The sequence below is a fragment of the Palaemon carinicauda genome, chromosome 12 (assembly GCF_036898095.1).
Source record: "Palaemon carinicauda isolate YSFRI2023 chromosome 12, ASM3689809v2, whole genome shotgun sequence".
Taxonomy (NCBI): domain Eukaryota; kingdom Metazoa; phylum Arthropoda; class Malacostraca; order Decapoda; family Palaemonidae; genus Palaemon; species Palaemon carinicauda.
The window spans coordinates 153,031,882-153,048,013 of record NC_090736.1 but is presented as its reverse complement, the minus strand read 5'-3'; the positions used below and the strand labels follow the sequence as shown (position 1 = coordinate 153,048,013).

General features: G+C 40.6%; 1 protein-coding gene across 1 annotated transcript in view; it reads right to left on the bottom strand.

The window, feature by feature from the left end:
* Positions 1-16,132, bottom strand: part of LOC137651334 (DNA repair protein RAD50.L-like) — a 116,885-nt gene that overhangs the window by 10,945 nt on the left and 89,808 nt on the right. Inside the window, exons 20-23 of the mRNA XM_068384623.1 lie at positions 14,563-14,763; positions 13,493-13,699; positions 12,964-13,137; positions 948-1,073 (exon numbers count right to left, since the gene is read on the bottom strand). Coding sequence (XP_068240724.1) covers positions 948-1,073; positions 12,964-13,137; positions 13,493-13,699; positions 14,563-14,763 — 708 coding nt within the window. The remainder of the gene's footprint in view (positions 1-947; positions 1,074-12,963; positions 13,138-13,492; positions 13,700-14,562; positions 14,764-16,132) is intronic.

Genomic DNA, 16,132 nt, shown 5'->3' with positions numbered 1-16,132 from the left:
TAAAATACTCAGAATATTAGAATGAAAAGTCAACATTTTCTTCTTTCATGCACTAAACCTATATCTTCTCAACTGACCTATTAAGTGTCATTAAATAGACTATTAGTAAATATAAACGGCACATTGCAATTAACAAGTGATAAATAGCTGCACGACTGGCAAGTGACACTGCTCCCCTAGGCACTCAGACCATTGAAAAATTTAAGTATACTGCAACTTTTCTCTGGTTGGATATAAAAGAGTTTGTGACTAAATGCTTTTCCTCTATAAGACTAGTCATTGAGAAATATTCATTGTGTTTATAACATGGTACAAACCACTACTTCAAACATGAACAGCTACTGAAGGAGTTGGAAATTATGGAAAAGAAATAGTTGTTTGTATTACAAAGTTGAATTTTTCAAGGCCCATCAAAGACGAGTTAAGGTTCTTTGCAATGTTGCTCTCTACCTTTTACTTTATAACATTCATGTTTGATTTCTTCATAATTAGCTGTTTAGCTTCATTAACTTCACCTTGCAATAATTTCCATGTCTCAGTTAGGAATACATAAATAAGGCTACTCCTGTTTCTATAAATATGGTTCAAATCTCATTAAATAAATCAAAATAACAATGCAGCATTAGTAATTTTTGTATTTACAATCTAAGAACTTGCTTCAACCATACAACAAAGGAAAAGCAACTGGATAATAGGTAACAAATATGCATTGCTTGATCAATTTACTGCAAAAAGTGGGTTCCAGTTGCTTAGCATGATAACAAAGTTCAATTTCTATATTCAAAATGATGTGAAATAAGTTGGGCATCTAAGCTAGTAGACTTGAGGAATGAAGGAAAGTTAAAAATTAGTAAACAATGTAGCCAATGTAAAGTGGACAGTGAAAAATACTTTTTAAACTGTTTACTTGCGTAACATTGTGCAAAAGAGGTGGTATGCACACATACCTTCTTCTCAAAGTACTTGTCCTTGTAGTTCGCTTCCGCATCTCGAAATTCTTTCCGTGCTAAATCCTCTTTCAGCTTCTTGACTTCATCATCTATTGTTCTGGTGCTTCCGTCTATTTTGGCACTCTGCAGAGTAAGAGTATCATGAGTATAAATTCACCCGTCTTAAACTCAATTCTTTGTAATAATCTGTTGTATGTACCATAAAAATCAAATGATTTCAACATAAAAAAACGGGAAAAATCTACACCTTAACGAAAAAGAATCAATTACAGTACCAAACCATCTGCAAAACAATAAGTGCTTAAAAGAAAAGGCAGAGAATGCTATCTCTGCTTAACATTAATTCATAAATAAGTTGTGAAGAAACTACAGCACAAAGTTTCATGAAAAGAACCATTACATACATGATACCTTGCAAAAGCAGACCGACTGAATGGAAATCCTTCCAACAAGGAAATAATCATAGCCTTTACTAGTGGGAATCCTGCTAAAAGATTTCTTTTAAACATATAGAAACCTTGAAAAGATTTTTGTTGATAATGAACTCTATTATACAATCAAAAATTTTCGCAAATGTTCCTAAAATACCAATATGGAAAAGGGAAAGTTATTCTGACTTTCATGCAAGTCATATTTTGAAATTTCTGGATAAAGCTGTGGACTAATTCACTACTTTTTCTCATTACCAACGTATAATTCTAAATATTTCCCGAGACCTTCCTTAACCCTTATTTGCCCAATCTCTCTCAGCAATTTCCATAGATTAGATAGCTTCCATGGATCTTGTGAAAGCATGAGATAAAGTGACTCATGTTTGCATAACTAAGAAATATACAAAATTCTTTTAAAATTTATTATTTGTAAATTGGAACACTCAAACACTGGTGGGAGGAAGTCTCCCAGAACAAAAACTAAGGGGTTCTTTTCTTCCCTGATTATGTCACTCTTCCTGATCCTGTAAAGGAGAGAGGTAAGCAACTCCAACCTCATAACAGCTATTCATAAAACTGCAGAAGCTGCTGGGTTTCGGCCATTACTGGCTTAAAAGGAAACTAGTTCTAGGAGACAGAAAACTTATCTCCACTTAAAAGGAAACTAGTTCTAGGAGACAAAACCTATCTCCCTAAGGCGCATCAAGAGAAAGGTTTGGTAAGACATCATCCCATCATCCCTTTTGCCAGGAGGATGGGTGAATTGCTTCAAATTAGACCTCTAGCCAGTGTGTAACCATTGTGGCTGATGTATTACTATGAGAGGGAAAAAAGAAAGATGGGATAGCACGTTATTCTACTCTTCTTGAGACTTATGCTGAACATGTTACCTTTAACAGGATGCATACTAAGTCTCGTGAGGGAGCTGGGAGCATTACACAACTACTGAGCAGCCATCTCAGGACCTAAGGAAAAGGAGTTCAAAGGTCTGTTGGGAACGTCCGTAAGGTAAAGAGAAAAAGATGCTCTGTCGCTTTCATACCAACCTTCAGCTACATGTATGCAGACAGATAAAACAGAAGACTAATTGCAGGGCTAGGCTTTTGGGTTCTTCCTTGACATGGCAGACGTACATACTGGCCAAAGTCGCATCTGAAAACAAGCACCATCACCATGCCAGGAGGAACAGTGTCTGGACACTTCTCTTCTTGTTCCTGCTGGGGGTAATGATAATGCTGCAATGCATGCTTGCACACAAGGTGTAAAGTTCTCCTTAAGTAGCATGGCAGTGGCCTGATATGCCACTTGGTAACTTCATGACAACTAACACGGAGAGATAGGATTGAGAAGGTTCCGAAGTGGTGTTCAAGACCTACTGTTACAGGGTGTTCATCAAAGATTTAGAGAAAATGAGAGCTACAGAACCTCCATCCCTCAAATGCTCGACTTGATGAAGAGCCTAAAACTCTCCTGATTTTCAAGGAAAGATCCGTATGATGCCCTCTTCAGTTAGAAGTAGGTATATGTACCAGTGACATGAAGACGAGAACCATACCAACCCGGGACCAAAGTCACAGAACAAGCAAAACTGCTCTAAGCTCTCTTCAACCACGGACCTATCCCCCTAAGAGAAGGGATCCGCACAATACTGAAGAGCCTCTTCTTCTCCAAATCTCTTGCTGAAGATTTTGAGTTAAAAATCCTCTGATGCCTTCCACAGGTTGGCAGGAGGCATATGCTGTTCTATACAACTCCCTTCATAAAGCCTATCTCTCTTGCGATACCTACCTGAGTCAGCAGAATGGGACACTATTCGCCTTAGGGCCAACCTACATCATTCCAAGGAAGGGATCAAGAGGTGGAGCAACATATTCCAGCCTACCCAGACAGTGCAGGTACTCAATCCCCAGAGAGACTGTTACCTGCTGATGACATGTAAGAAGTATCTGCCATAACAGGCTCACAGTTCAGTCCTGGGAACATGGTCACTGAGTGAGCTCAGTAACCACTTCTCAAAGGAGGGTAGCTTCAAGGGCAGCGTATACCTTACCCTTACCTGGCCCACAACAATATTCAAGTTTTTATTACAACCAGACTCGTAAGCGAAATAAGAACAAACTAGAAATTACCACATTTATAGTAAACCTGTGATGAGTTTGCAAGCAAACAGAAATGCTATGTCATCCAGAGTGATCCCGTGATGAAATGAACCAGATGAGCTGATACATCATCAATAACAGTGCAATTCAAGAGCATGTACAATATAAAAAGCCATCTCTCAAATTAAAATGATATTGTTTAAGAGTGCTCCCTTTAGTGAGAGAAGGGATAAAAGGTCTCTTATAGAGAGAATTGCTATGTGGAAATGCAAGTATTTAGCTCCAGAAGGATCAAAGTAATTCAAGAATGCAAGACTCATATGGGAGGAACCCGATTCTGTAAGGTGCAAGCGAACATTCAGAATCCTTACTCAAGTACAACAACTATGACCACTAGACCCAACTATAGAAGTTAGGTTAGTGTAAGCAACCAGGCAGGCAAGCCAGACAGACTTCCTGCCCACAAAAGAAGGCTCACTGGCCTTCTGAGAATAATAAAGGAAGTTAAATAAGTTAAAACTCAAACAGGTTCATTACTCACTTGGCTGTTAAGTGAGTATTGGTGCGTTATATCGCTATCAACTCCGCTAAAACAACTATTTTCTGTATTGGGAAACAAACAGTTAATGATCTGTTTTAAAATGTAGAAGCTTTATTGCTTTGCAGTGTATGCTCTTCAGTTCCATAAAAATAAACTTGAAACATATTTCCTGATAGGAGCCTTGAGATATCCTAATTCTAAACAGAGTTATCTAAAACCCAGGCAGAGATATGAATTGAGCAGGAGAGCTACTTTAAAATCCAATAAGTACTTACCATAATTTGGAAGGTGGACATCTTAAAGCAACAACAACAGAGAAACTATTAGCGTGCTACTTACGATTAACTGCTAAATTGTTTCATTACTTTACAGGGAATGTATCTTTATAAAAGAAAAGAATTTAGGAATTTTTTGTAATGATTTTTTTGGGGTAAATATCAACAAACCCTGCTTCTAGAGAAAAAACAATATGAACATCAGGGAAGGTTCATAGAAATAAATTACATATCATTAACCTGTTAAGCGTCACCCACGTGATAAACCGTTCACCACGATCTACTCGGTACCGCCTTCAACTGCATATTCCGTTCATGACTTTAATTACCTTTTTCAAGCCGTCAGTCTCGTGATATGTTATTTTCATTAGTAAAATAAATTTTTGAATATACTTACCCGATAATCATGTAGCTGTCAACTCTGTTGCCCGACAGAATTCTATGGAGGGATACGCCAGCTATCACAATACTAGAAGGGGGTGTTCTTACCAGCGCCACCTGTGGCCAGGTACTCAAGTACTTCTTGTTGACACCTCCTCAATTATTCCTCGGTCCCACTGGTTCTCTATGGGGAGGAAGGGAGGGTCAATTAAATCATGATTATCGGGTAAGTATATTCAAAAATTTATTTTACTAATGAAAATAACATTTTTCAATATTAAACTTACCCGATAATCATGTAGCTGATTCACACCCAGGGGGGTGGGTGAAAACCAGTGTACAAGATTAAAGGATAGCTAAGTATCCCATATTTCATATAACAGTTATCTCAAATAACAATGAAATAATAAGTACCTGGTAAGGAAGTCGAATTGAACCGTTACTCTGTCTCTTTTTTAAGTTCGACTTCCTTACTGAGCGCAGCGTTCCTCTTGGAGGCTGAATCAACCCAAAGGTGCTAAAGTATACAGGGCTGCAACCCATACTAAAGGACCTCATCACAACCTTTAACCTCGGCGCTTCTCAAGAAAGAATTGACCACCCGCCAAATCAACAAGGATGTGGAAGGCTTCTTAGCCGACCGAACAACCCATAAAAAGTATTCAAGAGAAAGGTTAAAAAGTTATGGAATTATGGGAATGTAGTGGCTGAGCCCTCGCCTACTACTGCATTCGTTGCTACGAATGGACCCAGGGTGTAGCAGTACTCGTAAAGAGACTGGACATCTTTGAGATAGAATGATGCGAACACTGACTTGCTTCTCCAATAGGTTGCATCCATAACACTCTGCAGAGAACGGTTCTGTTTGAAGGCCACTGAAGTAGCCACAGCTCTCACTTCATGTGTCCTTACCTTCAGCAAAGCAAGGTCTTCTTCCTTCAGATGAGAATTTGCTTCTCTAATCAGAAGCCTGATGTAGTAAGAAACTGAGTTCTTAGACATTGGTAGAGAAGGCTTCTTGATAGCACACCATAAGGCTTCTGATTGTCCTCGTAATGGTTTTGACCTTCTTAAATAGTACTTAAGAGCTCTAACAGGGCAAAGTACTCTCTCTAGTTCGTTCCCCACCATGTTGGACAGGTTTGGGATCTCGAACGACTTAGGGCAAGGACGGGAAGGAAGCTCGTTTTAGCCAAAAAAAAACGAGCCGCAAGGAACATATAGCCGTTTCAGATGTGAAACCTATGTTCCTGCTGAAGGCGTGGATCTCACTTACTCTTTTACCTGTTGCTAAGCACACGAGGAAAAGAGTTTCTAATGTGAGGTCCTTAAAAGAGGCTGATTGGAACGGTTCAAATCCTGATGACATTAGGAACCTTAGGACCACGTCTAGATTCCAGCCTGGAGTGGACAACCGACGTTCCTTTGAGGTCTCAAAAGACCTAAGGAGGTCCTGTAGATCTTTGTTGGAGGAAAGATCCAAGCCTCTGTGGCGGAAAACCGCTGCCAACATACTTCTGTAACCCTTGATCGTAGGAGCTGATAGGGATTTTACGTTCCTTAGATGTAACAGGAAGTCAGCAATCTGGGTTACAGTGGTACTGGTTGAGGAAAACTGCATTGGCCTTGCACCAGCTTCGGAAGACTTCCCATTAAGACTGATAGACTCTGAGAGTGGATGTCGTCCTTGCTCTGGCAATCGTTCTGGCTGCCTCCTTCGAAAAGCCTCTAGTTCTTGAGAGACTTTCGATAGTCTGAAGGCAGTCAGACGAAGAGCGTGGAGGTTTGGGTGTACCTTCTTTACGTGAGGTTGACGCAGAAGGTCCACTCTAGGAGGAAGAGTCCTGGGAAACGTCGACCAGCCATTGCAGTACCTCGGTGAACCCTTCTCTCGCGGGTCAGAGGGGAGCAACCAACGTCAGCCGTGTCCCTTTGTGAGAGGCGAACTTCTGAAGTACCCTGTTGACAATCTTGAACGGCGGGAATGCATACAGGTTGAGATGGGACCAATCCAGCAGAAAGGCATCCACGCGAACTGCTGTTGGGTCTGGAATCGGAGAACAATACAAGAGGAGCTTCTTGGTCATCGAGGTAGCGAATAGAACTATGGTTGGCAGACCCCACAGGGCCCAAAGTCTGCTGCAAACATTCTTGTGAAGGGTCCACTCTGTGGGGAAGACCTGACCCTTACGGCTGAGGCGATCTGCCATGACATTCATATCGCCCTGAATGAGCCTCGTTACCAGCGTGAGCTTTCGATCTTTGACCAAATGAGGAGGTCCCTTGCGATCTTGAACAACTTCCTCGAATGAGTCCCTCTCTGCTTGGAGATGTAAGCCAAGGCTGTGGTGTAGTCGGAGTTCACCTCCACCACCTTGTAAGCTGGAGGGACTTGAATTTTATCAAGGCCAGATGAACTGCCAACAACTCCTTGCAATAGATGTGAAGTGTCCTTTGCTCCTGATTCCATGTTCCCGAGCATTCCTGTCCGTCCAGTGTCGCACCCCAGCCCGTGTCCGATGCGTCCGAGAAGAGACGGTGGTCGGGGGTCTGAACAGCCAAAGGTAGACCTTCCTTGAGAAGAATGCTGTTCTTCCACCACGTTAGAGTAGACCTCATCTCTTCGGAAACAGGAACTGAGCCCGTCTCTAGCGTCATGTCCTTTATCCAGTGAGCAGCTAGATGATACTGAAGGGGGCGGAGGTGGAGTCTCCCTAACTCGATGAACAGGGCCAGCGATGAAAGTGTCCCTGTTAGACTCATCCCCTGCCTGACTAAGCATCGGTTCCTTCTCAGCATGCTCTGGATGCATTCTAGGGCTTGGAAGATCCTTGGGGCCGACGGACAAGTCCAAAAAGCTCGACTCTGAAGATCCATACCCAAGGAAACAATGGTCTGGGATGGAACGAGCTGAGACTCCTCAAAATTGACCAGGAGGCCCAGTTCCTTGGTCAGATCCATAGTCCATTTGAAAATCTCCAGACAGCGACGACTTGTGGGAGCTCTTAAAAGCCAGTCGTCTGACGGAGCCGGACACAAGATCATGATACTGCTGCACAGTCTGTAAACTGACAATCATGGGCAAGCGAGGAAGTACAGTGACAACCCGAATCTGTCTAGACTATCTGGGTCGTACAGACAACTCCTTAACGGGTTGCTGAGGTTGCCGCACTGCGTCACAACAAGTCCCTTCTGTTGGTTGTTGAACGTCTTCCCCGTGACACATTGACTCCGTAAACAAAAATCCTCTAACAAGGACTAAGCTTGGACTGCATGTCATGCAACACAGCTCAAGGTCTATGGGAGCAGGTGTGGTAACAGACGGGATTAGCGGCTGAAGTGAAACCATTACCTTCCCTGTAAGCATGTTATGCTTAAATAAAAGTCCATAAGAGGTTATGCAGCTAAAGGCTCCCTCCAAATGACAAAGTCCTCAAGGGAATATCAGAAGGAGGGAGAAAAGAACTTTCTCATCTACAGGGACCTTATCCTAGAAAAGCTAAGTTCTCTGAGTGAGGGTTCACTGGTGCAAAAGCAGCAGACTAGAAGGCAATGTTATGAAACTGCTTGACAGTCTAGTGAGTTGGCAACAACCCAAGATATGTTGAGAAGCATGCGGTAAGGTATGCAGAGCATGATGAATGCAGAGTATGCTGTATGCAGAGCATGCTGTATGTAGAGCATGTTGTATGCATAGCATGCTGAAAGCAGAGCATGCTGTATGCAGAGCATGTTGTATGCAGAGCATGCTGAATGCAGAGCATGCTGAATGCTGAGCATGTAGTAAGCAGAGCCTGCTGTAAGCAGAGCCTGCTGTAAGGAAAGCAGAGCGTGTGCATGGCGTTTAACATTTCTCAGAAATTCCATGACCAGTGCTAGAGTGCTTTATGCATGCTTGCATGGGATTTAAAAATCAACATAATGTTTACCTTACATTCATAACTCATGATTCATATTGTTGCCATGGTTAGAAAATGGAGGTAAGGTATGCTGAACAGCAGAGTCAGAACGAGCTGGAACAACAACAGTGGAAGGTGCAGAATCAGGGTGCACGGGTTGAGCTCGGTGCAGCAGCTGAGGAGACTGACTCACAGGTGGAAGAGGTTGTACCTCCACCGAGAGTTGCACCACCGGTGGAGCAGCCAGGGGAGGAGGAGGAAGAGTGGGGTAATCCTCCTGATCCCAAACCGAAGGTTGCCTTAAAGAAGGCTGAGGCTGAACAACACTGGGAACAGCGAACACAGAAAGAGGTTCAACATCGTACGCCTGGCAGATGGTGCTGCGACTGGGTGCAGCGAGTGCAGGCGGGTTGAGCACAGGCTGAAAGGGTGCAGGGGAGGTGCAACACTCTCAGCCCGACACTCACACAACAGGTCCGAAAGCTGTGCTTGCATGGACTGTAGTAGAGTCTACAACATCGTACGCCTGGCAGATGGTGCTGCGACTGGGTGCAGCGAGTGCAGGCGGGTTGAGCACAGGCTGAACGGGTGCAGGGGAGGTGCAACACTCTCAGCCCGACACTCACACAACAGGTCCGAAAGCTGTGCTTGCATGGACTGTAGTAGAGTCTACAACATCGTACGCCTGGCAGATGGTGCTGCGACTGGGTGCAGCGAGTGCAGGCGGGTGCAGCACAGGCTGAACGGGTGCAGCCGGTTGGTGCACCACCGGTGCAGGCGGGTGCAGCACAGGCTGAACGGGTGCAGGCGGTTGGTGCACCACCGGTGCAGGAGGAGGAGGAGGTGCAACTCTCAGCACGACACTCACGCATCAGGTCCGAAAGCTGTGCTTGCATGGACTGTAGTAGAGTCCACAACATCGTACGCCTGGCAGGTGGTACTGCGATCAGGCGGAGCGAGCATAGGGGGGGGGAGTGTAGGAGCACTCTCAGCCCGACAAACTGATGACTGAGGAGAGACAGAGCTAACCCAATGACTGCATCCGGGTTGTTGAACTTTACTTCGTACGTCTGGCATAGGTCTGGACTTTACGTTTAAGAGGTCTTGAGACCTGAGACCAGCGTAACTCTGCCTTTATTTTCTCCTCTAAATCTCTTCTGCAGACGAGCAAAATAAGGGCTCAATCGTCTGCGGGTGGGAGTGACGGTCTCGGTAAGACACGCCCACAACCACCGAGGATACTTCTGTGCGCCGATCAAGGCCTGCCGAACCCTTATGCCCTTCGACATTGCTTCTCCCCTGGGCTTGGGAGCTTGCAAGAGGTCCCGGACTGGGAGGACGACTGGCGCGCACAAAAGTACCCTCACGCATAACACTGACATACTTTGCACTAATCACTTATCACTTTGATTTCTGTTTGCACTTATTTCACTGAACTCGAAACTTTAAGTGGTTTGTACCTGAAACACGCAATTCTATCCTTCTCAAAAGTTAGTAATTGCGAAAACAGAATTACAATGTAACAGAAAAATCTAATGAAAGAAAATTCAGTGGCTGGAAAGAGACTAAACACTAGATCACTCTAGAAACGTTTAGTTTCTTCCCCTAAAGAGACTAGGGATAAGAGCAAAACGATAACGACGTTACTCGTACGCCTGGCAGGCTTGAGGGAAACGTTTATCCTCTTTCTCCCTCCGTCTCTATCTCTCTCTCTCTCTCTCTCTCTCTCTCTCTTGACTTAGAACCTGAGAGAAGAGCCCAATCATATATATCGTTAAAACATATTATTGTTAAAGGAAAAAACTGAAATATTTCCCAAAAAGAAAAGTTCCTTATTAGGATCAAAACCATTAAGTTAAGAAAGAATGAACAAAACGCTAGAAACGGTTACTCTTTACTGCAATGTGAAACCGTGAACATTCTTTCTCTATCGTAACGATAGAGTGCAAGTTGAAACGTTCTGAACGTCAACAACTGCCGAGACAAACAAAACGTTAGTTCAACTTTGAAAACAGTACGAGACTATCAAAGAAATTCTTTCAAAGACCTTAAAATAGCATAATATGTTAACAGGTAAAACCGAAATGACGGGCTCACGATAATTAACTTCGGTACCAAGAAAAGACCGCCTACTATTAGGAAGGTCGAATATAAACAAATATAAAAATTAATTTTAATAAGTTTATAATAAAAGGAAGTTAATCGAAGAGGCCTATAAGAGGCGGAGAGATATAAAATAAATCTATAACTTTTGTTAAGCAAAATTAAGAAAGAGAGTCTATACTCTCTTAGACACCAACACTTCCGTCTAAGGGAAGGGTCGGCCATTGAAAGGTGAACGAGAGTTCATACTCTCTTCGTAACCATAATTAATCAAATTAATTCCAAAAGCTAACTAAGCTAATATAGAAGTTTCCAGTAAAGCGACAGCCGAAATCAAAGAGAAATACTTCACCAAAGTCGTGAAAATACTCCAAGAACATAAGCGTATCCCAGAACGTCTTGTCAGAAGCACGACAGAGGAATAATTGAGGAGGTGTCAACAAGAAGTACTTGAGTACCTGGCCACAGGTGGCGCTGGTAAGAACACCCCCTTCTAGTATTGTGATAGCTGGCGTATCCCTCCATAGAATTCTGTCGGGCAACAGAGTTGACAGCTACATGATTATCGGGTAAGTTTAATATTGAAAAATTACGTTTACTCGTATAGTAAGTATAGGATCACCACTTGGCAACACTTTCAGCATATGGGGGCTGTAAATAGAAACTTATATGATGTCTGGCAACACAGAGAGAGAGAGAGAGAGAGAGAGAGAGAGAGAGAGAGAGAGAGAGAGAGAGAGAGAGAGAGAGAGAGAGAGAGAGAGAGAGAATAAAGTGAATAAATAATGTACAAATGTATGACGAACATATTTGAAAATTATACAGGAAACGATATGGAGAGAGAGAAAGAGAGAGAGAGAGAGGGGAGAGACTTATCCATTTGCTTTTGTTGCTTATCCAGCCATAAGATTTACGATTGAAGATAAAAAGAACCCAATAGAATATTCAGTATTATGTAGCCATTTGAAATGAAATAATAGTATTAATAATTTTTTTTTTTACTCTACCATTTAATTAATATCCCTACTTTTAACTATAAATACGAATTATAAGCATAAAGAAATGATATTAACTTTGAAAAATTATCATTAGTGAAATGAACGCTCAGGGCAAAAAAAGTGTGACGGTATGTTAGCGGCAACCTGGTCCAGGGGGGACGCTTAACAGGTTAAAGGCTTGGTCACTGAAGCTCACAAAGAGTTGGATCCAAATCTTAAGAAAGCCTTGAAGGTTTAGGTTCATGGAATTAGAAGTGCACCTACATCTCTGAATTTTTGCAAGAATTTTTCTTTGAAAAGGGTTATAGCGGCAGCTCAATTACGTACCAAATTGGTTTTCGCTAAACATTCCCTTAAAGATTCATGGTTTGGTTATCAAGATCGTGTTGGCAATATAATCTGGCAATATTTTGAGCTCAATTAGTTTATAATTTCTTTATTGTTGTTTACAAGTTATAAGTTTAAGTACTTGGTTTTGGGTTTACATAAATAGAATTTAGATCAAGTTTTCATATACAAACAATCTGGAAGCCAGTATTTCTAGATTTCTTTTTTAAACAATGTGGAGTAATGTATTGGTTATGCATTTTGCTAGAGAGAGGTTACCAATTACCTATACAGGTGAGTCTAGAATCACATAATTTGGTACTTGGTTGGAATTATTTTTCCTATCTCTTTCTTTCCCTGACATCCCAGTTTCATTAGTGTGGGAGTCAGTATCATGAACATCAAGGAAGTTTCATAGGAATAAACAGATTTTTTATAAAAAAAATTTATTCCTATATTCACCTGATGTTCATATGTATATACATGCTCTCCCTCCTCCCCACTGACTGGTGATGTCAACAAAATACAATATAATTTCAACTACAGAATGAAAAGACATAGAGAGACTGGTGATCTACAGATATGCTTCTTGCCGTCTACAAGCTATTAACAAAACCCTAATTATTACAGTCTTTTTAAAGAATATTACCAAAACTATTGAGTTATGTAACTACTCTCATGGGATTTAGCTCAAGAATCTGAAAATGGAACAGGGTAAGCTGAAGAGCCTGGACAACTAGGTGGGGAAGAGTATGAAAAGAACAGAAAAGTCAAATAAAAGCAGAAACCAATACACCAAGGTGCAATTGGATACAGTCAAGAGCCTTTAGTTCTTTCTACCTCGTGAAGAACGAGGCACAATTGAAAAGTAAACTGCTCAATGACCCTTGCAAACAGGCTGCATGTCGATCAACTGCTAAACACAGATTTTTCAACGACTAACAATGTATCTGCCTTACCTCACTGTACATTTCTTCGTATTTAACATTTAGCCGATTTTTTTCATCGCGGATACCAGACTCGTCCTTGTCTCTAATGGATGATTCAATAGTGTTTATTTCCTCTTGCAACTTCTTCGCCTCTTCTTCCTTATCTCGAATTTTCTTCTCATCATCAAGATTACGCTTTCTTGCCTATATGCAAAGTAAAAGCATACATGTGTAGTATATATAGAAATAAACAATATTACAATATAGCACAACTAAATGTACTTTTGCCAATAGAAGACCGTGACAATATAGTAATAAATGGAACAAGATAATGTCTTTCTTCACAAAACATCAAATGCTACATGGCCAAAAAGACTATAAAACAATATATTTCATATAAAATAATCACAAAAGATTCTCTAAGAAATCTATATTAAAGCTTTAGTATGCTTTTACACTTATATATTATCCTAATGTAGTTTATAAAGTACAAAATAACAATAACTTGCTTAGAACTTTATATTCCTGAAACCAATATACAGTTATAAAGTCAGCTTACCTTTTGATTACTCAAATCCCTTTCAAGCTGACGTTGGTCATCCTCTAGCATCTTCTTGCGTGCATCCAACGAAACTGAATTGTCCTCTAACTGACTCAACTTCTGCCTGCTCTGTTCAAGAAGTTCCTCCTTACCTCCCCGAATGTAATCTTGAATGCTGGCCTGGAGATCCTTGGCTTTCTTTTGGTCTTGGCGCACAGTTTGCAACTGTCAAAATGCACGAATGGATAATGAGATAACAGTCACAGACCACCTATTAAAATCAGCGTGGCCTTCCATTTAAATTACAACAACGTTAAAGATGCTTTTTCTATTTCTTTTCTTATATGTGTCAACAAAATTCTGACTTAAAGATAACCATAATTCTACTGCATATTGGATAACAAAGTAACATGAGAGACATCAATATGATTCACAGCACAACCAATTACTTAATGTAACCAATTACTTAATGTAAGATCAAGAAGAAATTGAGCACAAAAGCATTTACTGTACAGTAGGTTAAAAATTGAGGGAAAAACATCTCAATAGAGAAACTTCTTAATACACCCTTAATAATTCACAAATCTATAAAGTAATTGGTTGTAAGTTGAAAATACTTATCATGACTATTGAGATCTTACAAAAAATGTTTTTTTCAAACAGCCCAACTACTCATTTAGAACCTTTATTATTGGTCTCCTAAAATAAGAAAAAAAAGTGAAAAGGTTTAAAGAACTTTGTGAAATAGCAATGAACATTGAACAATAAGAGGGTGGAGGGAGAGAGAAAATTCTATCAAAACTGTTCTTACCACAATAGACTTGTAAGCAGTGGTCCCTGGCCTTACGATAAGGTCTAATACCAAAAACAATAATACTTTATGCATCAAAAATAAACTGGAGTCAGAATTCCAGTCTAGCAGTTTAAAGAAACCCTTGATTACTGTGCATAGTGTAATACCTATTATTATGTTTAATATGAAAATTAATCTCACAATTTAAAAGAAGAGAAATAATGTAAACAGATGAACAGAAGCATATTCTATAGTATCAGATATGCAAGAAGCAAAGTGTCACTCAACAACTTACTTTCGAGTTTTCACTATCGACCCATTTCTCCTTCTCGCTAGTCTTCTTCGCCTTCTCTTGCACCTTTTTTTCTATTTGATACTTGAAGGGTGCAACATCCTCTCTAGCCTTCTCCAACTCCTCTTCAATGGTGACTCTTTCACTTTCAAGTTTCTTCAGTTCCTCCTTCAAACCCTCTGTTTCTTGTAGTTTTGTCTTCATCTGCAAGAAAAAGTATGTGATTCTTTATTTTAATATATCCTGAGTAAATTTAAATATAAGTTACTGTATTCAAGCTTCACTTTGACAAAGTCTGAACATTTCATTAGTTTTGCTACAATTGGGCATTTCCCATATTGATAGTTCAGATATACAAAGTATTTGTAAATAAAAACCTAGTTTTAAGCAAGCCTCAACTATATACAATGGATAGTTTGACAATTGGATGCTGGAATACAGAGCAAATTCTGATTACCTTAGACGTGAAAAAATAAATTACCGAGAAGCATGATCAAGGTACAGGTGTGGAAAACCAGGCTTTCAATTGGACAATAGTATATCAGTGATTTGTACAATTCTTAAGGAAAAAGATTAAAGGCAATTGATGCTGCAAAAGGGGTACAGTATTACATTGACGAAACGACAGCCATGTGTTCTTGATAATGTGGAGAACTTGCTTCTCATCTGCATCCAAGAGAAGCATTTAGCAAGAGATACGATAATAGAGAATACAATTTACGAAAAAGCAGTTTTAACATGCTGCATTTTTGAAAAATGAGCCATGTACATCAAAAGACAAAGAAAAAGGAACATTTGAAACGAGCCGTGGCTGGTTTGAAAAGTCCAAGAGAACAGTAATTCAAAGTGTTGCAAGACATGCTAAGGCTGCAATCTCTAATGTGAAGGCAACAGAAGGATTTTTTTCCTCAATTTAAAAGGAATTTTGAGTCTTTCATGCCTCAGAAAGTTTTCTACTGCCAGACCTGTCTGTTCTGAAAGAAGATGCCCAAGAGAAGCTTCATTACTGCAGAAGAAAAGCCAATTTCCATTTACAAGCACATGAAAGATTATCTAAGCCTGCTGTTCTGTGAATGCCAGCTGGGATTGCAAAATCTATCTTTTGGTGTATCACTTGAAAAATCTATGACCCTTTAAAAAATACAAGGTAAAACAACAAGGCTTGGGTGACTTGCATTTTAGTTGTGGAATGAGCTTGTATTTTTTGGCCCAAGATCAAAAAGTACCTCATAGAGAATAACCTCCCACTCCCACCCTTGATGCTTAGATGGAGGAATTCAAATTCATAAGAATCAGGTTCCTGCCGCCCAGCCCAATACCACTCCAATTCTCCAACTCATGGATCAGCAGGTGATCTAAAATTTCAAAAAGCTGTACACAAAGGCAATGTTCCAGTGATCCTTCAAGGTCACTGACAGGACCACAATCACTCTCTTAGTCCCATGGATACAGATCTGGACTTTAAAATATAAACCATCCCTGCCTGTTTACTCTGAACATCTTTACAAAGGAAAAGATAATGGTAAAAGTGGACACAATGATGGACAAATAAAGAGAATAAATGGTGTACGTA